Genomic DNA, 25121 nt, shown 5'->3' on the forward strand with positions numbered 1-25121 from the left:
CAAATATTTTGTTCTTTATTTCTCAGCTACACCTTCTATTTACACTAACCTTTGTCATCTTCCTATTGCCCAATTCAGAGCAATCCTTCAATATATGGAAAGGTGTCTTTTTATACATGAAACTGATCCAACAAAAGAATTACTGACACGTTCAAAATTATGTAGGGAAAGCGTGCAGTGGCACATTGGGAAAAATCTAATCTCTAATATGCAAACACAGTGACCTAATTACAAAACCATCCCCAGACTATAAAGAAATATCTGGATTTATCAAATATATGCAAATATGTTCACTGCTTTTTTCCTAGCTGTAAAAGTAATCCTGCAAAGAAGCTTCAACCCAAAAAGCTCAGCAGGAAAACTGGGAGTGCTTTAGGGTAGACTGCTGTGGAAAGACATCCATGTCAGACCATTTCAAAGCTTCTAACTTTATTTCTGAACAATCTTTTTCCACTAAGAAATATGTGTGGAAATGCTTGAGAAGCTTCCCAAGCAGCACATGTTTCTGCTTTAAAAAACTGACAATTATCTTCAGGTGAATTAAAGAATCTTAAACCTCACCCACGTGTCTGTCGTCTGTCTGTCAGTACAGTGTTGTACCAGTGCCACACCAGCCTCTAGCTGCTCACATGCCTGTAGCAGAGTACACTGCCATATTATGGAGCATTAAAATCACATGCACTCCACCAGAATTCATAAAGAAATTTATGAAGAATTTAACATTTAATGGCAGTTGGCATCTTGATATGCTCTAAGCGATTTTTCCTTCCCTGAAATGCAAGTTCAAGCACAGACTGCAGAGAACAGCTACTGGGACTGACAAGACAGGGAACAGGACAAGAATTTACTTGGCTTTTAGGGTCTCTCCATGGCCATGCCATGCAGCCTCTTCATCCAGCTGCAGCTCTCGCAGGACACGGCTGGGTTTGTAGGCGGCATTGATCAGTAAAGTGAGAACCTACAGTGCGGGAGGGAAGAGCAGAAAACATGTGTAAGTTATTTGTACAATAAATCTGTTTTAAAGTGCCAGGGCAGAATAGGAAATTACTCCTATTCATCCAAATTATCTAGCATCAAAGCTCTCATTCACAGCAGGATTACAGACACGTCCTGACAGTGCCAAAACGAACACTGAGAGCAGCCGACAACTCTGGGCCTTCCCAACCCTCAGAATTTGTCTGCAGAGTCACGAGTGTATCCAGCAATTTCCAAGTCATTGCCCTTGAATTACACATCACTAAATTAATGCCTGAGGCTCAGTACTCCCAAACTTGCATAACCTTGGCTAAATCTGAGCGATTATCTTAAAGATTGTATGTCATGTAAAGATGTGCCAAAAAATGCAGGATTTTGCTGCCTGCTAACCTACTGTTTACAAAAAAAACAGTGCAGAATCCTAATCTCTCACCTATTTTGCTTCCACAAACCATGATAAGATCTGTATTTTAATAAAATGATAATTTCTCGGGTACTGTAAAGTAACTTGGAAGTTGTGAATAACCTGAAGTTAGAGGGGGATAGTACAAAATGTGCAGTCTAATTGTACTTTTTATGCTCACTATGTGCTTATTCCAATCATTCCCAACTGGGTGCATAACAACCTTGACACTACAAATTCGCAGTTTTATTGTTACTAACACAGTAGTCCAGAAATCAAAGAAAAGTATTCCATATAATGCAAGCACCAAACTCTCTCTAGGATTCATACTGTGAGCAAGACCCACAGCTGAAATCAACACAACTGAGCAACACTGGCTGAACTTCCAGCACCACTCAGCACCTTCACATCAGCAGGATTTGTGCATTCTTTCTGATTTCAGGCAATGAAGCAGAGTAAACCTTCAAGATAAAATGAAGCTGCCACAGAATTTCACATTTGTTTTTTTGCCATTCTTACATTAAAGTACTGAAATGGGCAGGAAGGATAGGGTACTTTTCTGCATGCAAAAATCGACCTTTTTCAATAATCTGCTTGATTCTTGACAACCAGACTCCTGTTTTACAGTATGTCTGCCAGAAAGTCTTTCCTCAAGGTCTCTCCCTATTAAGATACTTGGTAGGGAAGGTAAAAATTCCAAGTATGTTGAGCCAATTCTTATATATAAAGTGATCGTTTCATGATAGTTCAAGTGTGCATATCCAGTTAGTTATGTCTTGGGAAATTTCCAGCCTCTCAGGTCAGATAATAAGCACCTCATGACCTTTTTTGAAATTTCAGAAAAATAATTATTACATTAAAGAATCTGTAAATTTGCTGTGAAACACCTTCTGGAGAAGAAGCTCTCTAGCATTAAAGAATGGCCTCCTCCTCCCTCAACTACATTAAGAAGCCAAACTGTAATTTCATCTGATCCATGCAAATTGTATCCAACTTATAAAACACAGAGAAGTCTTTTCATTTCCCAATTACTGAATGTAGTTTGCCATTCTGACTAAGAAAATCTGCATTTCCTCTATTTTACCATCAACAGTGCAAACCGTAAAGGAATTTTGGGATTATCTCCAGCTAAATTCTGTTAATTAAAATGGAAACATTTATTACAGCCATAAAAAGATACTAACTCCTTTGATTGTAGTAATTACAGGTTATACTGTTTTAACAGAAAATAAAATTTAGCAGTAGAAGGCTGAGTGTTACTTAGATAAATGAGAGGCTTTTACTCTTATCAGGCATTCATAAAACCATTCATGTTTTAGACTTTATTATATGCAAAAAGACACTGTTTACTCATCATCAGCTTAAATTTCTGAATCACCCATCTGTAATTAGAGAGAGATCCTCGTGTTTAAGATATTTCTTTTTGCAGTGTATCCATCCAGCTCACCTCCTTCAGCACCAGAACGCAGTTCCCGGGTCCCACGGACTGGGGAAGCTCTGCAATCCTGCCTTTGTTCAGGTAAGGCCCCGAGAAGCACCGGTGGTTGAAGTAGATCTTTGGGCAGCAGTACTTGCCATTAATTACCACTGAGAAGTGAGAAATGAGAAAATAAATGTTTAAATCACACGCTGCAAGCGCTCCGGGAAAGAAGCTCGCACTACATAACAGTTTGTCTGCAGCAAAACAAGGAGGGGGAAAAGTCCTGAATGACAGGGATTTGAGGTAGTTTCTGTGCCACGTTTGCAATGGCACCATTAGTTATTCCAACGTTGCCAAAACATTTTTCATACTTCACACCCGTGCTTGCAAATTGTCAAGCTGCAGTAAATAAAGATGGTCATGTATCAGAAAAGAAACATTCCTTCCTGGCTAGTCTGCTGCTGCTTCATGGTATCACACCACTGAGAACAACAAAGACAATCCCAAATTTTTGGTAGCAGAAGCAGTTCCTACACAGCAATTACTGATAAATTTTCCAGTCAGCTTTCTCTCCCCCAAACTTCTGGCACAAGAGAAACTGTCAGTTTTTCTCCACTGTTTATCCTAAACTGCAGCATCACATTGTTTTGCATTTTTAGATTATTTTCCTTTGATTAGCAAACAGAAGATGCAGCAACTGATAAACTGACCTTTGATGAAGGGACATCAGCTCTCTAAATATATTTAATGGTTCAGTATTGCTCAAAATTCAAGTATTAACATATATTGCAATACACTTATGTTCAAAACCAATGTTGTTTTACCCAGCAGTATTGTAGTTTTTTCTTGATTGAGCAACACTATCACTTAAAGACTTTAAATTCAGCAGCTGAAAACTGGCAGATCAAGAAATGAAGTCAAATTTACTTTATGACTCTATTAAAAGCCGATTAAAATGATAAACAAGCACACATCATTTTTATCTTGCTTTTGGTGAAGCTTCAGATGTGCACTTCACTGTAGAGAAAACAGCAGAGGAGGCACTGTGTTGCCAAATGGATGGATCTGTGTGACTTTCACCAGCAGATGTACTTATTCATCACATTCCTTCTTGCAACAGTTTAGAAAATTATTAGATTTTGCCATCTGGCACACAAAGCAGTTTACTGTTTGAATTGGTTTTGTTTATCACCATGATGCAGTTAACATAAAAACCAGAGAAATCTGCTTCCCAAAGCCAGAATTCAACAGCTCTGAGCACAGATACAGCACACCTGCTTCTCTCACATTATCAAATGTAACAGGTGACAATAAAAGGTCACTTGCACAGGTCACAGTATCAGCTCCACATATCCTCTCTGCTGAACGGGTAATGTGCTGGTGTAAAAATCTGATTTCCAGGTTTAATGCACCTATGAAATGCAGAACAAAAGTAACTGCAGGTTTTTGTTTGTTTCATTCATTTTTGAAGCTCAACAAATCATCAAGGGATGAAAATCTCCAAACCCTTTCCTAATTTTCCCTCTCCTAACAGGGTTGAGCAGGTGCTTAGAGGATATTGCCTTTGTTAGCCTGACCTTTGTGATCAATACCTGAGTCAGAAGAGTTCAATTCCTGGTTCTTTAGTCCATCATGAACTGTCCTTGAAGACAAAATTCTGAAATGAAAAGAAGAAGGTTGGGAAAACAGACACACAGTCACGACAGTCACCTCCCCATTATTAAAACACGATTATATTTTTTTCCTCAGCTTCAGCCTTATTAACCTGCTTTTTATACCTCTCCTGTTTCATAATAACATGCAGAAACTACCAAATTCCATTTGGAAAGGACTTCTGTCCTGCTGAAGCCAGCAGCAATCCTTCCTTGCTTGAAGTCCATGGGCCACCATGGTGACAAACACCTCCCAAAGCTACCCACAGGAGTTTATATTCCCTGACTCCTTTTAACTTCACATTTCACAGCACAAGGCAGTGTAGCCTCAGCTTATGCATTCTAAAAAAGCTGGAATTTAAACAAAATACAACCAAAATGACTCCAGTACTCTGGTAAGGATCCCAGTTACAAAACATGGGGGAACAGTCTGCTCAGTATTTTAGGAGCAATGCAAACACTGGCAGGACTACTGACAGCTCTGGTGTTTGTAAAGCTGTAAGAGTCAATAAAGCCAACTGTAAGCATTCCATGGAGCATATCTGAGCAGGCTCACAAGACTGAGTTCTACATGCATGACACAGAGTTTCTAGACTAATTGTAGATATTAGTAGAACCCTTCTTTTTGCCTGCTTTGGGCCAAATTTCATACGGGAAGAAACAATTACAAAAAACCCCCCCAAATTCTAAGCTTCCCGTCCTCTCCTACCATAGTGCAAGTGTCTTTTTGAACATCAGCAGAATCTACCAGCATTAACACAAATGGACTGTGGAATCTCTCAACACTCAGTACAGCACTTTTGCAAACCTACATCTTCCTAACACATCACATTTTCCAACTGAAAAATAAAGAGAAAAACCTCAATAAAAAATAAAAGCAAATAACCTGTTACTTACTGTTTCTCTGGTTGAACTACTGCAATTTTTTTCTGCTTGTTTACTGAAAGAAGAAAAAAAGAGCAAAATATGAGAGGCAAACAAATGAAGCATCTAGAACAATATACATATAATGGACTCATCTCTTCTAAGTAACATAGGAAAAAAGATCTGTGTTCCCATCACTGTAGTGTCAGAGTGTGACCCAGCTGCACAAGAGGCACACTGGCCCAAGTAATTTGAAGAAAACCAGAAGGTTTACTTCAACTTCCATAAAAAAAATTCTTTAAATCAAGAATACATATGTCCAGTTTTCTACAAAATCTAACCTTCTGTACCTCTTTGTTTGCATCAGAGCTCCTAAACCACCTGTACTACCAGCCCAAAAGGAATAACACGCTTTCTTTTTCAGCACCCAAAGGTTATGTTCTTTGTCCCAGAGTGCCGCTCTATTGGCATGATAACTTCAACACTTTAACTTTGAAATGGAATGAAATCAGCTGGTTAGAAACACAAATGACTTAAGATAATTGCTATGCAGGAAAACACTGTTTTAACTAAGTCAGTCATTTAGGTGATGGGTCCACTTGCTAATTCTGGCTTTTACAATCAGGTAGTAAAATAAAACAAGGTAATGCGACTTTATGCCTCTTCAGCAATTTCAGGCTTTGGCCCCGGCAAACCTCTGGATTTTTGTTTTCAAATCATCTTTTATCTAATTAGGATCCCCCTTCTTCCTCATCTGTCCTTGGCAGTGCAAGTGGATTAATTTCTCTTGCTTTGACTTGCAGAAAATGACAGCTCATTTAAATCTAAAAATTTTCTTATCTTACTTAATGAACACTCAAGAAATTCTTCAGTTTCTCCAGCCCCCATTAAACTTTAATAAACATGCCTCAGTAACCAGCTGAGAGAAGACACTATCTTAGTCTACCTACTAGTGTTGTTAAAATGGTAGGGTTTACTCTTGAGCACTTTGTCATTAGGGATCATCCCCAGCTGGCCCATTGAGAAAATCAGTCCCCTTTATTTTGTCTCCAAAATGTGCACACACACCACACTGTTTTGTTGTGGCATTTACTTTGCCCAAGTGAAGTGTAAAATCAGTATCAGGGTCAGACACATGGCAAGAACAGGTCAGACAGGAGTAAATGCAGAGCATGGTGGGTGTTCATACACAGATAGGATTTCTTTGTTACGGCCAATGGATTGTCCCCACAGGGCCCTACAGTGTGCAGCGGCCTCAAGCCAGCACTGTGAGGTTTGGAGTTGTTGAAGGAACTGGCCCCAACAGCCAGAGGGACAGTTGTGCAACACACAGATTCTCTGAGCATGATGAATGTTTCCAAATTCAGTGATGGCAGCAATAATTCTGCAGTAATTTGCTCACCAACTCTAACCCAACACTGCAAATAGAAGAGAACTGGTACCTATTGCTTTGCGAGGAGGCCTGAGCTGATATCCATTCGTCTCACACCAACCCACTGGAAATATATTCATTGATTCCACACTCACTATACACTCAGGGACAGGTTTCTTGGAGCCTGTTCAGTTTAGAAAAGGAAAAATTGAAACAAGTCATAAAACCCCTTATCTGGTTAACGCTTGCTGTACGTTTGTTAGTGAAGCTGCTTTGATTTATGGTGTATCTGGAACACAATAACAATCATTTATTCATCCCCTTTTTCTGACCAAATTCTTTCCTGACCTCATTTGCTTCCTCCTAAAGGATGGAGATGGGAATTTTCCTTCCGCAGTTTAGCAGGGATGCACAGTGCATAGTAAGTGCATGCTGATGTACTTCCAATCAAGAAATGGGATTATAATGGAGAACAGCTGACACAGGCTTACTCTGTCTTAATGAAGAAACTTTCCTTCCCAGGTCTGGCCAAAGCTTGCTCAGAATGCAAGTCACTCATCTGTGAAACTGTCACAAGGTCCCGCTCAGCACTTTGCACGGTGCCTGAGCCCAACACTGACACTGCAATGCACAAATGCCATTTCTGGCTTAAATAAGCAGTGCCAGCCAAGGCAAACTGGAAATAGACAATGCAAGTGGGTTTTGATTGTGATTTCATTGAGGAAACTGTGCTTTGCTGCCCACAGTCTGCACAGAATGAGCCTGCTCCAAATACCCCTCAGGTTTGGAGATGGCACTACAAGCAAGTGTAGTGATGGGTAAGCACTCCTCGCTTCTCCCAAATCAGCTTACCCTCCAGCTGAAGCCAGAGGTATGAATCTTTTAACTTGGTGACTGTAGCAATGCAAACTTCTTCAGGATCAACTGGGTTCACAGCCTCAAGTTTCATGTTCTCTTTAAATCCATGGTCAGAAGTTAACTAGGAAAAAGCCAGAATAGTTCAGTGAGACACCAGCTGTGTATCCAGGATAGGATATGAACAGCCATGAACAGGAGCAACACATAAAACCCTCAGTGCTTGAATAACACAGAAAAATACTCAACACAGAGGAGATTTCAGATAATTAGTATGCTGAATACAAATAAAATAGATTAGGAACTACAATGAATTTAAGTTAAAAAAAGGATCTACAGACAGACCTAGCAAAGAACATCCTCAAAAAATAAGGATGCTGAGGCTTACTGAAAGGATTGAGTGCATTCTCAGCAATCAGAAATTCTCTGCTGCTTGCCACCTGAGTGATAAGTCTGACAAATAGTCTGACCGGTTCTCCATTCTATCATGTTAACTTGGAAATCCACTTTACGTATGCAAATAACATTCCTGCCTCATCTGAGTTCTGGCAGGCAGAATAGGAAGCTTTCTTTTCATTTTACATTTTTTGGATAAGTTAAATCTTACTTTATTCACCAATATAGTTTGCATTTATTTTAATAAAAAAAAATAATAAAAAGATCCCTCAAACATAAGAATAGGTATTTATCCAGCTCTGGAGCTCTTGAATTAAAGATAAGAAATACCAGCCAGACAGAGGACTCTTTTTCCCAGAGCCACTCTGCAATGTAATTACAGGATCAATACATTATGAATTCTGGAACTAGCCTACACTGATCAACTCTTCTCAGAAAAGGGATAATAAATTCAGTGACCTGTTCTAAGATGCCACAGTTTACAAGACAGAACAAGGGCAACAAGAATTCATAGCCAGCAACACTCTCTTCAAAAACTGGTAATTATTCATTCTAATTTCTCCCCCTAAGCACTGCAATAGCCCAAGTATGGTAAATGGAACTGGAAGGCAGGTGTTAATAGCACCCTTTTCTGCTTGACGAGGCATTGTGCTTTGGGAGACGCAATACTGTCACTGAAGCAACAAGAGCCCAAAATCTTGCACGTCCTTCAGGCATTGGCTAATGTAAAATGATTATTTGGTACTAATTTAAGATGACTGTGTATTGATTGATACAATGGAATTAATTTTTCAAGCTGAAAGGATGGAAGATTGGAAGAGTACCCTTAGTAAATGAAAATAAGGTCTATTAAAAGGCCCTGTTTCCACAGCTACAGGAGCACTAACGATTGATGCTGTTCTGTGTCTCTTCCACGGACTCTTACACATCTCAATTTCACAAAACAAACACTTATTTTCAGTCTGCTTTATCACAACTGAAACATTTGGTCCACTGCTTCCCTATCTAGGAAACTTGCATGCAGCTACTTCAGTTCACACTCATTTGTACTCTCTTATCTCTTCTGCCTCCTGAGTTATCTCAGGTAAGGTGTTAAGGTGCTCAAATGTGTCCAGAGGAGGGCAACAAGGTGAAAGGTGGTGAAAGGGCTGGAAGGAATGCCCTGTGAGGAACAGCTCCAGACTCTGGGTTTGTCCAGTTTGGAGAAACAGAGGATGAGGAGTGACCTCACTGCTCCCTGCAGCTTCCCAAGGGATGTGGAGAGGGAGGTGCTGATCTCCAGCGACAGGATGTGTGGGAATGGCTCTGAGCTGTGTCAGGACAGGTTCACAATTGACAATGGGCAGCACTTCTTTACTGAGAGGGTGTTCAAACACTGGAACAGGCTTCCCAGACAGGTGCTCAAAGCTCCATCCCTGTCATTGTTTGGCCAACACCCTTAACAACACACTAATTTCTGGTTAGCCTTGAAGAGGGTCAGGCACTGGATGGGATAATTGATCATTGCAGGTCCCTTCCAGCTGGAATATTCTATTCTACTTGTAAAGGCAATTCAAGTAAGAATCACACAAAAGGTTCCTTTCCCTGGAATCAGGAGTGGCACTGAGGCAGCAAAGGAGATTTTCCTGCAGGAGAACCTTACCGAAGGGAAGCAGCTCTGGGGAGCCGCCTCAGCACCGCACTGTTTGAGGTAGTCGGCCCAGTCGAAGTCCTGCCCAGGGTAACCTAGGACAGCAAAGAGCCAAGGGTTAGAGCTGAACAGCTGAGACTCGTTTCAAACCCACCTGACACACTCAGCACTGAGATCTGTTTGGGTCACTCAGGTTTGTGAGCTGACTTAGGGCTTCGGGGAGCCATGTGAGGTCAGACCACTCCAACCTGAATCATGAATCTGCCAAGCAGACAAGGGCACCAACTGAAACATGGGAAAGCAGTTTCACCCTTTCCACAGAGTACAGATGAAATTCAGGAGAAATTTCTGCAACTGCTGTTGTGTCAGCTCTGAAACTATTTTTTTAAAACAGAGCAGTCAAAATGTGCACAATATCAACATGCTACTGTCTCAAAGACATGTTAAATACTAAGTCATTAAAGAGAGTGGTAAGATGTGCCAAGAGCCTCATCAAGCCTGATAACAGCTGTAGATCTGCACACGTTTGAAGGGAAGTGTCTTAACAAGGAGTCCATCAGGAGACAGAGAATCCTTCCAAGAAAAATTATATTCTTCTTGGGGGAAATACTTGGCTCCCCTGTGATCTAATAAAAGGCAAATAACTGAAGGGAATGGGGCACAAAAGTGTGCTGCCATGTCAGTTTAAGGCTGGCAGTAAATCAGCAAGGACGAGTGCTGCACTTATTCCACTCCCCTTAAAAGTGACACCTGTGACAACAGTTTAAGAAATCAAACAAAATTTTAAACCCAGTGGAAGAATATAGTATTAACATGACAATCTAAAATTGTAGAAAGCCAAAGCTTCCCACAAGCCTCCTCTTCTTCAGGCACCTCCTGCTCCCTCAGCTGTTCCTCACAGGACTTGGGCTCCAGAGCCTTTCCCAGCTCCATTCCCTTCTCTGGACATGCTCCAGCCCCTCAATGTCTGTTTTGCACAGGGTTTGAGGAATGACCTCACCAGTCCAAACTCTAACTTATTCTGTGACTCTTCCCCTCAGAAAGGACTGAACTACAGAAGGACTTAATTATTAATTTTTCTCAGTTTTACCAATGCCAATAGGGCTCTTGAGACCTCACACAATTCAGAATGTCCAGGGGGACAAGAATAAAACCATAAAATCTTTGTCAGCTCCAGTCACATGCCTATGAAGTGAGATTTCACTTTTCACATGCAAAATTCTAGGAAATACTGCTCAGGCAGAGACACTTTCCACACCTTATCCAAGGAAAGGCAGGACACAAACATCCTATGGTCTCTGCTCCTCTGATGTAAGGAGCAGCTAAAACAAAACATTCTGAATTGTGAGGTGGCGAAGAAGAGAGCAGAGGCCCAGGTTTTACAGTTCCACTGACATTTCCAGTTTGAGAAAATGAATAAATATTTTAGCAGAGCAGGAACACTATCCTATTCCCTTATGTCCTGAAGCAATGTTTCAACAATCTGCAACGGTGCCTGATAGGCCATTGGTTAAAAAAAAATAGTTCATTAACTTCTGAGTGATAAGATGGCCTAAAAATGCTATAAAATGTTGGATAACAATGTTCTATTTCAACCAGAAGCAAAAATCCAATGCAAAGACTACATGCTTCTGATATGATGTTAATTAAGTCGGAAATCAACATTCCTTTCAGGCCTCCATTCATTCCAGTGTTCAGGTTGTTATGCATGACCAGCATCCTTAGCCACTCTCATCCTCCCAGATCCACATTTGTGCCTGGGAAACTTCAGTTCCCCAAACTCACAGCTCCTGATTTTCAGAGCTGGATCTGTCTCGTGCTGCTACGTGCCATTGTCTTGCCCAAGTGCTGTCCTGAGCAGAGGGGTGAGCAGGAGGAGGCTGCACACACATACCTGGGGGGGGACTGAGGTGCAGCCCGTTCTTCAGGCTCCACTGCACTGGGAAGATGCCGGCGCTGTTGACGTGACAAACGTAGCGCTGGCTGGTCGCACGCTCGGGTCTCAAGTCATCGATTTCTATCAGGAAATATTTGTCATTGTACACCTGTAGTCAGCCAAAAGAGAACCACGGGCTCTCATGAGATGCACATTCTGATAACTTTATTAAACAGCAACATTGCTTGATGGAAACCCTTTACCTTGAAATACTGTGAGGGTTACAAAAAAAATAAAATTAAAAGAATCTTTGGGATTTATAAACCGGCGGACTCATCTGCATTATCCAGAAACTTAACAAATATAAATAATAAAATTTAATGTCTTAGCACTTAAGGTAATCAAATGTTTTAGGGAATTTTCTCATGAAAAATGCACAGAAAGTAGCATTTGTGGTCTTCCTAGTATTCTGTAACAAACTGCTTATTTCAACAAGGCTGAACTGTGTCCCAGGATGGACTGCCACAAATAAACCCACTACACTCCTGAAGTAAATAGAAGCAGGACAAGCAAATAGCAAGAAAAGTAACATCTGATCATGTTGGAAAGTTTTCATTTCAACTTTGAAACCCCTTGTTTGGAAATCAGGCCATCTAAATGTCATGTGTACACAGTAATGACATAACCTTCGCAAAATCAAAATGCCAAAAAACTATCTTCAGATGCATACTCAGATTGTGAGGGATTATACCCAATTTTAAAAATCTGGGTTTGACAATTTTCATCATTTCATCTTTTGAGCTTGTATCTCTATAGAACTTTTCCCCTCCATTGAAATCCAATGGCTTCACCATCAGCAGTTGTTTTATCAGGGAGCCTGTCCCCTGAGGGAGACATACAAAACACTTCATTTGAAAACTAGCACAAGATTTTAAGATAACCAGTTAATGAGAACTCCCTGAGCATTTAAGAACAGAAGTAGCAATAGAACTGAATCTTAGAGCAGGAGTGGTTTCAGAACCCTGGTACCTTGAGAACTGTAGCAGGAGAGATAACAAACGGAGCCATGGAGTCCACAGCTTCCAACTTCATGCCTTCAGAGAACGAGTGCACTCCAATCACAGGTTTATCCTGGAAAATAATGTGTTGCTGTGATTACCTGCCCTCCTCCATCAAAAAAGAGATGTACCTCACATAAATCAACCGAAGAGGAATGAGTTTTAAGGAGTTTTTATCAGTTCATTCCAAGAAATCAACATGTCCCGGTACCAGCAACTTGTCTAAATGAAAAGGCCAACAATGCCCCCTGAGACTGACAGTTTTTGATGAGTTTTAGGAAATTGAGTCCCTGTGACTTCTTCCTCTGACATTCTCCACACAGAAGCAAGACTTGATAATACAGAGTGGTCTTGTAAGTTGATAGAAATGTGTTGAGGTTTTTCCCTGTAACCTTTAGCACTTCTCATGAACTAGACTAAATGAGAACTATACAGGACTCCATTCCCAGTTTAACAGAAACCTGCAGAACAGGGCTCCTGCTCCAGAATTATCTGTATCCTGCTCTGTAAATGACCCAACAAATTCAAGAGCAACAGCACCTCTACTTCTATTTATGGGTCCAAACGAAGCTAAGAAAAATGAACTAAGAACCTGAAGGTCTAAAACATGTGAACCATGACAACTAATGACTCACATAACTGTGATGGGTGCATTGTCTAACTTACCAAGAATTGATATCAGTACGATTATTTTTCCTTATAATCATATTTTTACACCAGAGAGAGAAAGGAAATAAATTTTAAAACCCAACAAAACAAGGAAAGACTTTTGGGTGACTGACTTTGCTGTATTATTTCTCAGGAATATAGCACTGCCATAGTATCAGCCACAGCAATTAAACTACCTTAAAAAGATCAGTAGGAACAGATGACTCCTCCTCCTCCTCTTTCACCTTCTTCAAGATCTCTTGCCAATCTGCTTCACTCCTCAAGGACCTAATGGCTTGAGGAAAAAGGGAGGGAAAGACTGAGTAGTCATTTTTCTTCCTCTTTTCCCTCAGAACATATAGCAATAAAGTTTGATTTGTGCCCCTCTTAAACTGCCACATTTTTTTTCCCCAAGATTTCCCCTCATCAGGAGATATGTTACATCACCAGCAAGCTCAAAAGCCATCCCTTTGTATTTCTGCCACTTTTTGCCTCCTTCTTCTGATGACCTGCCCTGACACAGACATGCCTGAAAGATGTGTCCACCTGTTCCAGCCTCTGCCTCCACTTCCACTCACTTGGTCCTTCTTTTAAAGAGACATTTTCATGTCTTCAAACAGTATCTAAATCATTCCAGTAGGCTTGAGGGTGGCAAAAGCTGCTGCTGAGCAGTATTCCAAAACTATAAGACTTTTTCCACCCCAGGAAAACAAACATACCAAAAATAACCAAATCAGGAAGGCAATCTCTTCCTCACTTCTTTCCTTTGCACAAACATGAGGAAAGTTTTAACAGCCAAAAGCATTTAGCAGCTTTAGAACAAGTGGGTGAAAAAGTCTTGTAGGACTATTTGTACCTTCACCTACATTTGATTAGGTACAGGACTTGTCAGATCACAGGAATTATGTGACCACCACGTGCACCCAGAAGGACAATTCAGAGCACTAAAGCAGCAGCCTCTACCCTCTGATCACCACATACAAGATCTGTGTTTTCAAGTACCTAAAGGTGGTTGCAGGCTGTATCCATGCTGAGCTGCCCAACCCACTTGGTGAAGGAAAGGGTCCAAATAGAAGAGCCACTGGTCAAATTTGTCCAAATCATCCAGGCCTTCATACCGCAACTTCAGCCTCCCACCAACATTTTCTACCACGTTGACTATCCAGGCTTCCAGGGAATCCCGGATGTTTTGCAGTTCCAGCCGGGAGCCAGGTGCGATGAGGTCCAACGGATTTTTCCCTCTGTGAAGCTACAAAAAGAATACAAATTATTCTGCACATCAGAACAAAGCAAATGCCATACTTCCACCACTTTACACACATTCTGTCCGCATAAATAAAGTATGAACACAGAAGCACAGAAATCCATGTCCCTTCCTAACTCAAGTCAGAAATGACAATGTTCAGAATTGCTGGTGTTTGTGTCAGAGCTTCTGCACTGCCTGTAGATACAGTCACACATTTCACTTAAGTCTTCATTATCACTTTCAGAGACATTATTATTTATATATTCATGGTTTGAAGGAAACATGAATAACCTCTTTCTAAAACTGAGTCATCCAGCATACAAAGATGACTAGACAGAAACATACAGACAGAACTGTTAGCTGTAACACAGATGTCAGAGGCATTTTCCAAAAACCATTATGTTCTGTATTTTACAGCCAGACACTGATACAAGGTGCAGATATTGTTTTAAGTGCAGAGCAGGGGATAAAAATTTGCTTCTTCACTAGCAAAGATGTAATGTTTAAGTGAAACAATAAAGTGACTGCTAGCGAAAAATGCCCAAAAAAACCAATGCAAAGTAGAAGGAGTCAATTAAGAAAGGAGACAACATAAAACCCAGATAAATAAAGCATTATTTTCTTAGAGCTGTATGGAGGAGGAACAGAATTGGAAGAAGACTGAAACCTTAGGGAGTTGAAAAAGGTCTTTCTTTTGCCAGGATTAATGAACAACCTAAAGCTGCAGCTACAGATATGTTTCAAGACAACACTATAAAAATTAAATACTGTAAATAGGAAACACTAGAGAGAGGAACTCTGGGGTCAACAGCATATTACAATGCTCCCTAAACTTAAAAAGGGAATTGAACTGACAATTCAAATAAGGTCCTCTTAATGATGAAAGGCAAAGCCAAGACAAAACTCAGTATGCAGCCCCTCGCAGCACTTACCCCCTCCAGCAGGTTAGCAGGGGCACTGCAGGCCCCCTTCAGCACCCGCTGCAGGAACTCCTCCTGGTCAGGTATCTTGTCCTTGATACCTAAGCAAGGAGTGAAAGAGAAGGACTGTGATTTTTCCTGCCAGATAAAGATTATTCAGACACAGGATGTTACCACACCCTTGCGCTGCCTAATTCAGGAAAATCTGCCACTCACCAGTAACAAAACAAAGAAACAAAACAAAACAAACTTAAAGGAAACCTCCAAGCAGTAGATTTTGATGGTGATGATTAAGGTAACCCCAAGCTTCTGTCATGGGATTTCAGGAAAACACAGCAGATAACCTCAGCTTGTCCCCACAGCACCAGCACCTACACACCACAGCAGCTACACATGCTCCCTGCCTGGCTGACACAGGACAACAGCACCCCTTGGTGTGTTCCCCTGTTTCTGCACACAGAGCTGCTACCTTCAGGCACTTTGAGAATCTTCTTGTTCTGCTCACACCAGCCGATGGGGTGCAGGTCAGCTGTCAGGATGTCACACCAGAAGTCAGCCTTGCGGTCCTCGCCGTAGCCATCGTAGCGCAGCAGCAGCAGCTGCCCACACGTGGTGATGATGGTGGCAACCCAGTAGGTGTTCTGGTCAGACTTGACAGCGACTTCCAGCTTCATGCCAGGGGCAAAACCATTCTGCAAACTTGTATCCACCTGAAGAGGAAGAAGATCATCACAAGAGGCCCTCATGCACCTCTCAGAAACTTTGCTGAATAACAGAGAGAGTAATTTAGACAAGATCATTAGCAGAAAATCTCAAGCCAAATGCCACCCAGTCTCTTCAGAGAAATAGCTTTATCACATTATGGGACACAAACTGGAATACACACAGAATCAACATTAATGAAATCTTCTTTGCATTTCAGAATATCTTTTCAAGCTTAAAGCAATACTGTGTCATTCATTTTTCTGCCCTGGGCAATACCTTTCTGCATCACTGGAAGGCTTTCTCACACACAGCTGGGCTCTCAACCTGAGCACAACTGAAGGCCAAACTCAGTGCCACAACTTTGACTTGTGTTAAACTTGTCATTCAAGGTCGTTGGACATAAAGCCCATTTAAAGCACATACACATGCCTCAGCTAAACAGTATCTGTCCCTTCCACCATGCTCATCTAGGAAGTCACAAACTTGCACAAAGTGCAGAATAAGGATTTTTAACCTCTCTGTGCAAGAACCTAAATAATTCTATATGCAGAGCCGTTACATAAATCACATGGAACGAAATCAGTGTGTATTCTTCATGCTTTGACAACAATAAAGCACCAAACACTGGGAGTGTTCTGTTTGTATGTGGGTGTGCTGTGTGCAGGTGACCAATCCAACTGCATGGGACTGAGACACAGAAATGGGACACTTAAAAGAGAAGGTAACTCCTTAAGTTTCTCATATCCCTAACTTCTCCTAACTCAAACAATCCTGAAAGAGCAGATGGACCCTGTTCTGCTCTCTCTATAGAACGTTTTGATCTGTGCTTAATTCCAGGACCTCAGTCCTAATTAAAACTCTGACATGTAAATTCCCTATTCTCAGTTGACTGTAATTGGTGTTTTCTTTCTTTTTAAAGAGATCCCAAGTTCCATTTCCTCTTTGAACCAACTACAAGAAAGGCTTTCAGTATGATGCAGATGGAGCAGATATCTTCTGGAGTACATATTCCCAGTTCTGTGCTGACAGTTCAGTAACTGCCATAGCTATTATAGTCTCAGCAGCCAGCACATACTGGTTTGCTAAAAATAAGAGAACTACACCAGAAATAAAAGCATATGCTTGTGTTAACTGTTCATATCCTTCAGGTTAATACCCTTCACTTAGAGAAATCTCTTCTTAAAAGCCTAATCAGCAGGACCCAATACCTGCAGGCATTTTGAAGCAGTATTATAGAGGGTGTCTCTTAAAAAAGAGACTTGTCTTGCTGAAGAGATATTCCCAAAAACTTCATGTTCTGATTCCTGAGAGAAAGGCCTCGAGCTCAAAGCGGCATTTGAAGAATTGGGAAATCTGTGCTCTCCCTATACCCGATCTTTCAACAAAGCCTCACGGCAGGGAGAGCAGGTTTCAGCAAAACCAAGAGCAGCAGGAGCAGCGTTCCCTGCCACCAGGTGCCTTTCCTAAGGTGTCCCGGCCGTTTCCTGGGAATACCGTGTGGATGGAGCCACTGCCCGCGCCCTCTCCCGGCAGCGCCACCGGGCTGGGGAAGCACAGCAAACTGTGGGATTCCACAAGGAGCAAACTGTGGGATTCTGCAAGGAGCAAACTGTGGGATTCCCCAAGGAGCAAACTGTGGGATTCTGCAAGGAACAAACTGTGGGATTCTGCAAGGAACAAACTGTGGGATTCTGCAAGGAACAAACTGTGGGATTCTGCAAGGAACAAACTGTGGGATTCTGCAAGGAACAAACTGTGGGATTCTGCAAGGAACAAACTGTGGGATTCTGCAAGGAACAAACTGTGGGATTCTGCAAGGAGCAAACTGGGGGATTCCGCAAGGAGCAAACTGGGGGATTCTGCAAGAAGCCTCCTGGGCCAGCCTGGCCAGCAGGGCAGGATGGGCACCCTCAGAGCATCTCCTCTGGAGCAGTGGGTCTGAGAGGCAGCTGAGCCTCTCATTGTGACTCCAGCCCCCATTCCCCTTCCCATCAGGAGCTGTCCCCCAGTTTGTGCTGTGGCACAAGCCAGGCCCAGGGAGGCGACTCAGACCAGGGGGAGATAATGGTAAGGAACAGACAAAAAGGATAAAGGGCATGCAAGAACCCTCAGCAAATACATGTGTTCAGATGATGCAGAACACCAACTTCTTTTTCATGTTTTAAAAGGCAGAAAGGAATTTAAAATAGCATTCAATTCTAGAGATGTATTTAGACTAGAGAGCAGTAACAACACTGGCATTCATTACAGCTCCAGGCTTTTGTTAAGTTCTTTTTCCTGCTACATTTTATACCAAACAGTCACTTTTATCTTGATATTGTTTAATTTTTAAAACGCTAACAAATTAAACATTAGAACACACTTAATTTGAGAAGTAGCTTAATTGTCCAATTCATCTTACTCATAGCAAGGCAAAATTTTCAGAATTAATATAAGCAAATATAAAAAGTCACCTCTCCCATCAGCAAGTCCAGTGCTTTGCTAATACAGGCTGTGAAATCATGGACTACATTTTCTTAACATGACCTGTACTCTCATTCTACAACACAAGATAGTTCTCACCCACAACTCATAATGGGAGCTCACTGCTTCAGTATTTAAAAAGCACCAAACTAAAACCATACAGTTACATTTAAAAATACATTTATGTTAATTAATCATATATGTTCATTTGCTCTTGTGCCAATACTATTCTTCAGATCAGATTTTTCCACTCTTTTTTTGAGAGTAAAGTTTGTTAGCTCTCCTGATGGTGGATTATAAAAGTATGTCATTCCTAAAGTGAAGAAACTGGGACCATGGATTTGAGCTGGAGGGACCAGAGTCACCAGCACAGCCACACCAGTGCAGTCACCCACCTGATGTATCCTGGAATCACACTAACCTTGTCTCAGTGCTCTCTCACAAAGACAGGCTGTCACTCTCCACTGGGAGGCAGTGAGGCTCTCTACTCCACCTTTTCCAACACACTACCTCCAATGGACCACAGAAACCCCCAGCATGTGACCTTGCACTCCTGCATTTCTATTAACAGCGAGACTGATACAAATACGCTCCTCCCTCTGCCTGTCAATTCAGTGTCAGCAATAACTTCTCAGAATTTTATGCCAAGATTATTACAGAGAACATCAACACTGGTCTCCAGCCAAATTCTAAGGAGCTCTGGTACAAAATGCCCAACAGTTCCATTCTGAACGTGCAGAATCTAACAGCCTCTGTGAAGTCTGTATCTTCTGTGCATCTGTACTACTAACACAACTGACATATTTTAACAGATTATTTAATAGTCTTCATTTCTCCAGGTTACTCTTGGACTCAAAATGTTTCATGATCCTTCACAAACAGACTTCAGTCTGTTTTCCTGCTGATTTAAATTTTCTCATACTGAAAGTCATGGTATTTGGACCCAAAAGCCTGAGCACCACGGGTGTCTTCCAAGCAATGTGTCACACACAGTCACCAGTCTGGCAGTCTGGAAGGTGATTTAATTGTTGGAAGAAAAACAACAGGTTTGGACACCAGCTCTGTACAGCTCACCCTCACTGAAGACCCTGTATAAGAAGGCAGATTTCACATTCAGATCTCCCCCAATGGGACAGTGCTCTCCAGGACTTTACCAGAAAACATTTAAAATGTCCAAGGACAAAGACAAGGGCTTATCAAGACTTCATCCTATTCATTAAGTCTAATCAACAATTATCCTAATCAGTTTTCTAACTACTACAGTCAGGTGTTTGGCAAAGCTATTATTTTCTCCTTGCCTCTTTGAGGTCTGCCATTACAGCCTTCTTTCAGAGGAATTTGAATTCTGCTGTTCAAGAACTATTCTGATGCTTTTCTAAAGCTACTCCTCCATTGCACTTGTCCAGGAGCAATCACCAAAAGAAGAAAGAGACTGGATATTTTGAGCTTCTTGAGAAAAATCAAGCTTAGCTTCTGGTGGAGAAAAGACTTTAATTCCTTAGATTTCAGCACTTGTGGGTGGGGTTACCCTTTGCTATGTACAGAGAGCAGGACAAGAAACAATAACAAGAAGGTTAAATCCTGCATTTCTCTAGAAAATAACATGATTCTAGTTAGTCTTCCAAATTTGAGAGAAGCAACTCATGCAAAGATAGCCTAAACATTTAGTGTATGAAAGAAACAATGTAGGAGATGTTAAGTGTAAACACACTCCCTTACTCACATGTTTAAAAGATCCATGAGGGGCTGCAGTTGCTCCTGTGTCTTCTAGATACTCATCCCAGTTGAATTCCATTTCTTCCACACTGGAACCAGCATCTGGAAGATAAGCCAAACATTTCTAAGTCAGTAGCTTTAGGCTACTACAAACCACAGCAAAACCCACTTCAATTCCAAATGACTGACTACACAAGTGTGCAATGAACACATTTCAAGAAATGAACAGCAGTACTTAGCCTTTCCTGGCCTGTGAACAGCACTTTGAAGCTGGACTTGGTCTGGTAAACAGTGAAATCCTGAGGATTTTGTTTTAGCACAAATTTGCTTACAATTTGTGAGAGGGAAATGTAGGGAGAAGCTCTATATTTGTATCAACAAATGAGAGACTCAGAACTCCACACACTCTGGACTGTTGGTGTTTTAAATTAAAAATCACCCAGGAAAGAGCAATACCACTAGAAATAGATTTGAAAAGAAAGTCTAAAACACCTTTGAAATATGACTGTGCTATTTTTAAAGTTAGATAGTACACATTTACCTGTTCTAAAACATCAAAAGCAAAGAGAAAGAATTCAGGGTAGTTCTAAAGAAAACAACTTGAGACAAAATTAAAATAAAGTCCACTCAACTTGGTCACTTTAAAAGCCCAGTTCATAAGGTGTAACAGCTTCTTTAGACCAAGAAAACCTCACTATGGGATGCATTTAAACCATAAATGTGCTAAAATCATTCAAACCACTGTTCAAAGCTCACTCAGGCTGTTAGGGAAGCAAGCACCTGTAATAAGCCACACTACAGATCAGTCAAATTTTCTGTTATTATTGTCAGGCCTGTACCCCAGCCCTGGTCTCCCCTTCAGTTCTGGCTTGGCCCCCATCCCCGCCTCTCTCTTATTCCCATTTTCTCCAACATGCCCCCACTTTGCTAAAAAGACACCAAGCCAGCACAGGTTGGATTTCAGGCCCCTTGTTTATTTCAGCAGGCAGCCAGGTGACATTTTTCCTGCAGGAACACAGTGGGATGGCCAGGGAGGGCTCCAGCCCATGCAAGCAGCATTTTTAACCCCGAGACAAGGGGTTCAGGTTCAGCAACAAAACAGAGTGGCAGTGACAGCACACAAGAGCAGAGCTTTTATTTTCATTTTCAGGCTTGATTCCACCATCTGCACCATAGCTGTCCTTATGAATGAACAACAGAGCTTTCCCCCTCTCAGGACCAGGAAACCTGACACCTTGTTTATATTTGAAAACAGAGAAATCTCTGTGTATCACAAGCCCAAGGAGAGCTGAGCAAAGGCTACAGGACACGGGCATTTCCCACACCCCGTGCCTTTCCTAGGACAGGCAGTAACTGAGCTTTCAAGCAGCAGTAGTTTGAGTAGGAAACATTACACATTAAAAAAATAAAAATGAATTAATTACCACCACATGTCCTTATCAGACCCCTGACAGGCTAACAACCTGCTAAGTAAGATCTGGAACAATTCCCAGTCCTCCAATAGAAAGGAACAAATATTTGTCCAAAAGTCTGAGATACGTTAAATAGACTAAAAACCTACAAGTCTTGAGTTTAATAGGTTCATTTTATCTTCAGACTGATGGTTAAGCTCATCTTTGACTTTTCATTGTGACTCTAGGAATTATCACTTCCCAAAACTTAAAATCATATAGTCAGTTAGCTGTTGTTTGCTGATGACATTATCTATTTTAAAAGAGGCTCTTATCTCTGCAGAACCCAACTTTGTCTGTTTTTAACCAAACACAAGAGGTTATTTTGGCCTTTCATGAGACCAAGAGCTCAAAAGATTCAGAGCTTGAATATCACCATCACTTTTAAGGGATAATTTTTAACTTACTGAGGAAATTACCTGGAGAAATAAGGAATTTTATTTAGAATTTTTTTTAGGGAATAAAAAGTTAAAAGACAGACCACAGTTGTCTGCAAATTAGGGTGGAGCTGATCAGAGCTTTGGCTGCAAACCATTCTAAGAAAAACAATTGCATTTCAAAGTTTCGTTAAAACAGATTAAGATTTCTCAACTCATTAAAACAGAATTTTATTTTTATACGATCATAAAGACGCTGAAGTTCACAGCTTCACCATCAAAAGGGAACAAACACCAGCTCTGGCCAGTCAGAGTGGCCAGGAGTGAATTCTAATTTTCCTCCCACCCAGAGAAAACCATCTCACCCTTCCTCCAAAAACCACCCTGCAGCAACAACCTCCCTCCCCTCCAGCCCCAAAAAGCAGGTCCTGCATGGTGTGGCAGTGAGGGGATGCTCGGAGGGAGGCAGAGCAGAGCTCTGGCCGCTCTGGAAGGCAGCGGCTCCTCCGGGAATGCCGCGGGGAGCCGGGGCTGTCCCGGAGCGCTCAATGCCCGCTGCCATCAGATAACTGCCGGAGGGGCGGCTAAGCTCCTTAAATGAGCCACAGGTCACTTCACACACTGAAAGGGTCAATTAGTAACTTATGTTGCCACTTAATTGCTACAAGGAGCTCCCAGGAAAGCCGGTTTGCCTGCTGCTCCAGTGACCCTTCGCCTTTCGCTGCGGCTGAAGCGGCCCCCGCCGGGACCAGCGGCCCCCGCCGGGACCAGCGGCCCCCGGCGGGACCAGCGGCCCCCGGCGGGACCAGCGGCCCCCGGCCGGGACCAGCGGCCCCCGGCCGGGACCAGCGGCCCCCGGCGGGACCAGCGGCCCCCGGCGGGACCAGCGGCCCCCGGCGGGACCAGCGGCCGCGGCTCCCCCGGCGCATCCCCGGGCCCAGAGCAGCGCTTCCCGCACGGCCGGGCTGCGCTCACTGCCCTGTACCCCAGCTCATCAGCACCGCCAAAAGCTCACTAGAAACACAGTTTTCATAGGAAAAACCAAATGAAACACCCCAAAACAAATAAAAAAACCCAAAACAAACCCAACCAACAAAACCACCCCACCAAAACAAAACCCCAAAACAACCAAACAATAAACCACCCCCACCAAAAAACAAAACCAGACCAAAACTGAAACAAACCAACCTAAATCCCTATCCAACACTCATGGCAAATTTAATATTCTTACCGTTTTCTTTCAGGGAGTTTCCTTCAGTCAGAGGGACTTTTAAAAACTTCTCCAAAAAGCACCCCCAACTTTTTCTGTTCACTCATTCACAAAAGCTGAGCTCAGCTTGCCTTTACACTTTACAGAGGTTTTACAATTGAGGTGATCATTTCCACCACTGAGTACAGCAGAGCTGGGGAACTGTCCTCCCTTTCAGAGGCTGCCCAAGCTGAGGGCTGTGCTTAGCTATGGTTTGAACCATCCTGTTTGCTGCTTCTCACAAACCTGCCACAGCAGCCCAGGTTATTTAGCACAGCTCTTCCTGGAGCAATGTGGAACGGGAAAACCTCACAAAATACAGCTCCAAGCAAAAATGCTGCATGAAGATTCATAGTGAGAGCAGTAAATTAGCTTATTAATTGTGGCATGTGGTAGGACATAAACAAAGAAAAACCCCCCAAAGAAGTGTCTTTTTTTTCAATATCTGAATGCAGAAACACTCCAGAAGTGCAGCAAAGGACCATCTCTCTTGGTAACGCTTTCAGAGTCAGAATCCGATCACTTTTCTGGTTTTATTGGCAATACAGTGGCAGCAGAGCAAACCCTGCTTAAAACAAGCCTTTGAACTGTTCTGCTAGTATTTTTTGCAAGACCCTACTGCACAGCTCCATCCTCACAGGATAGCAGATCCCTGGAGACACAGGACCAGTTTAATGAAGCCACATTCCTGTGGGGCCATAAGTCTGCACTGAACACCCCGATCAGTCTGAGTTCAGAATGTTCAATAAAATCTCAGACATTTACAGGAGAGGTTCTAGCTACTGTGAGAAAACTTGCAAATCAGTGTGACAGATGACAACAAGCAAAACTGTATTTAATGCATTTGATTCCAAAGCACAGTTTATTTATCTAATGCTGCATGGGTGTACATATTTATGCTCTCTCATTCTCCCTATATCCTTAATTGCTACAAGCCCTAAATGAATTCAGCTTTCTCCTATGTGGAGACTTATTTCTCTGTATTAGACAGGATGACTGAGCAGCACATTAGCCCAGAGGCAAAGCACAACTTTGGCAAAGGCAAGGGAAGAAACCTGACACAATTCCCATCTCTCTGGCCTTGCCATGCAACCAGTTTGCGTCAGAAGAACTTTCAAATCAAGCTCACATTTTCTGAAGTAAAATCTGAGAAGTGTCCTGCAGAGGTTCTGTAGAGAATATTCATCCACTTTGGAGGTGAGAAAATTCTCTGTAAGAATACCAGCAGTTTTCTAGGCACATGCATCACTTCCCATTTCTCATTACTTCTACTGGCATTATTGGGAACACTCACTCTTTCCGAATTTTATCACAAATTACATCCTGCTGCTCTCTGATACATACAGGTAGAGAAAGAATATGGAATTATACCATTTGGACTGGAGAGTGTAGTGAAATATTAAGGAAGTTAGCCCTTAAAAATATCTGAAATGGGAACAGTCTACACTAGGCTGTTCTCATCTTTGGATTTCAGCTAAATTCTCACTGCAAATAACTTTCATGCATCTTTAATGTGATTTCGTAAAAGACTGTCACATTGGACATTTAAGTACATCACAATTGAAGGTCTTGCAGACTTCAGTAAGGCTAACCCAAAGGTTTCTCACCCTGAAAAGCAGATATAGTTCAATCTGATTTTAATAACAGTTAATCTTTTTCATCTCCACCAGCTGCAAGGCCATGAATAAATAAAGACAGGTTGGAATTTCAGAAGTTGAGAAAGACACTGACAAGAATAAAAGTTGTCTTCCCCTCATAGTGCAAGGGAGCATCATAACCAACCACACTGAGCCCTGTCTGGGTTTTCAAAACCAGAGGGCCTGGATGTAAAACCAGAAAAAGAGG

The 25121-nt window shown here is 41.9% G+C and overlaps 1 protein-coding gene across 19 annotated transcripts in view; it reads right to left on the reverse strand.

The window, feature by feature from the left end:
* SFMBT1 (Scm like with four mbt domains 1) overlaps nucleotides 1–25121 on the reverse strand; it is a 143171-nt gene that overhangs the window by 8872 nt on the left and 109178 nt on the right. For 13 of the 19 annotated variants that reach the window (XM_086845584.1, XM_086845592.1, XM_086845587.1 and 10 more), the window contains 14 exons: nucleotides 20207–20301; nucleotides 15785–16025; nucleotides 15328–15416; nucleotides 14152–14398; nucleotides 13347–13444; nucleotides 12473–12574; nucleotides 11462–11612; nucleotides 9580–9662; nucleotides 7539–7665; nucleotides 6757–6870; nucleotides 5348–5390; nucleotides 4391–4455; nucleotides 2826–2965; nucleotides 849–958 (listed from right to left, as the gene is read on the reverse strand). In XM_086845584.1, coding sequence (XP_086701710.1) covers nucleotides 849–958; nucleotides 2826–2965; nucleotides 4391–4455; nucleotides 5348–5390; nucleotides 6757–6870; nucleotides 7539–7665; nucleotides 9580–9662; nucleotides 11462–11612; nucleotides 12473–12574; nucleotides 13347–13444; nucleotides 14152–14398; nucleotides 15328–15416; nucleotides 15785–16025; nucleotides 20207–20301 — 1705 coding nt within the window. Of the gene's footprint in view, nucleotides 1–848; nucleotides 959–2825; nucleotides 2966–4390; nucleotides 4456–5347; nucleotides 5391–6756; nucleotides 6871–7538; nucleotides 7666–9579; nucleotides 9663–11461; nucleotides 11613–12472; nucleotides 12575–13346; nucleotides 13445–14151; nucleotides 14399–15327; nucleotides 15417–15784; nucleotides 16026–20206; nucleotides 20302–22681; nucleotides 22755–22814; nucleotides 22932–25121 lie in introns of those variants that run through there. The other 6 variants (XM_086845599.1, XM_086845600.1, XM_086845601.1 and 3 more) reach the window with 6 other exon arrangements.

Source organism: Cyanistes caeruleus, chromosome 11, assembly GCF_971803275.1.
Source record: "Cyanistes caeruleus chromosome 11, bCyaCae1.hap1.1, whole genome shotgun sequence".
NCBI classification, from domain to species: domain Eukaryota; kingdom Metazoa; phylum Chordata; class Aves; order Passeriformes; family Paridae; genus Cyanistes; species Cyanistes caeruleus.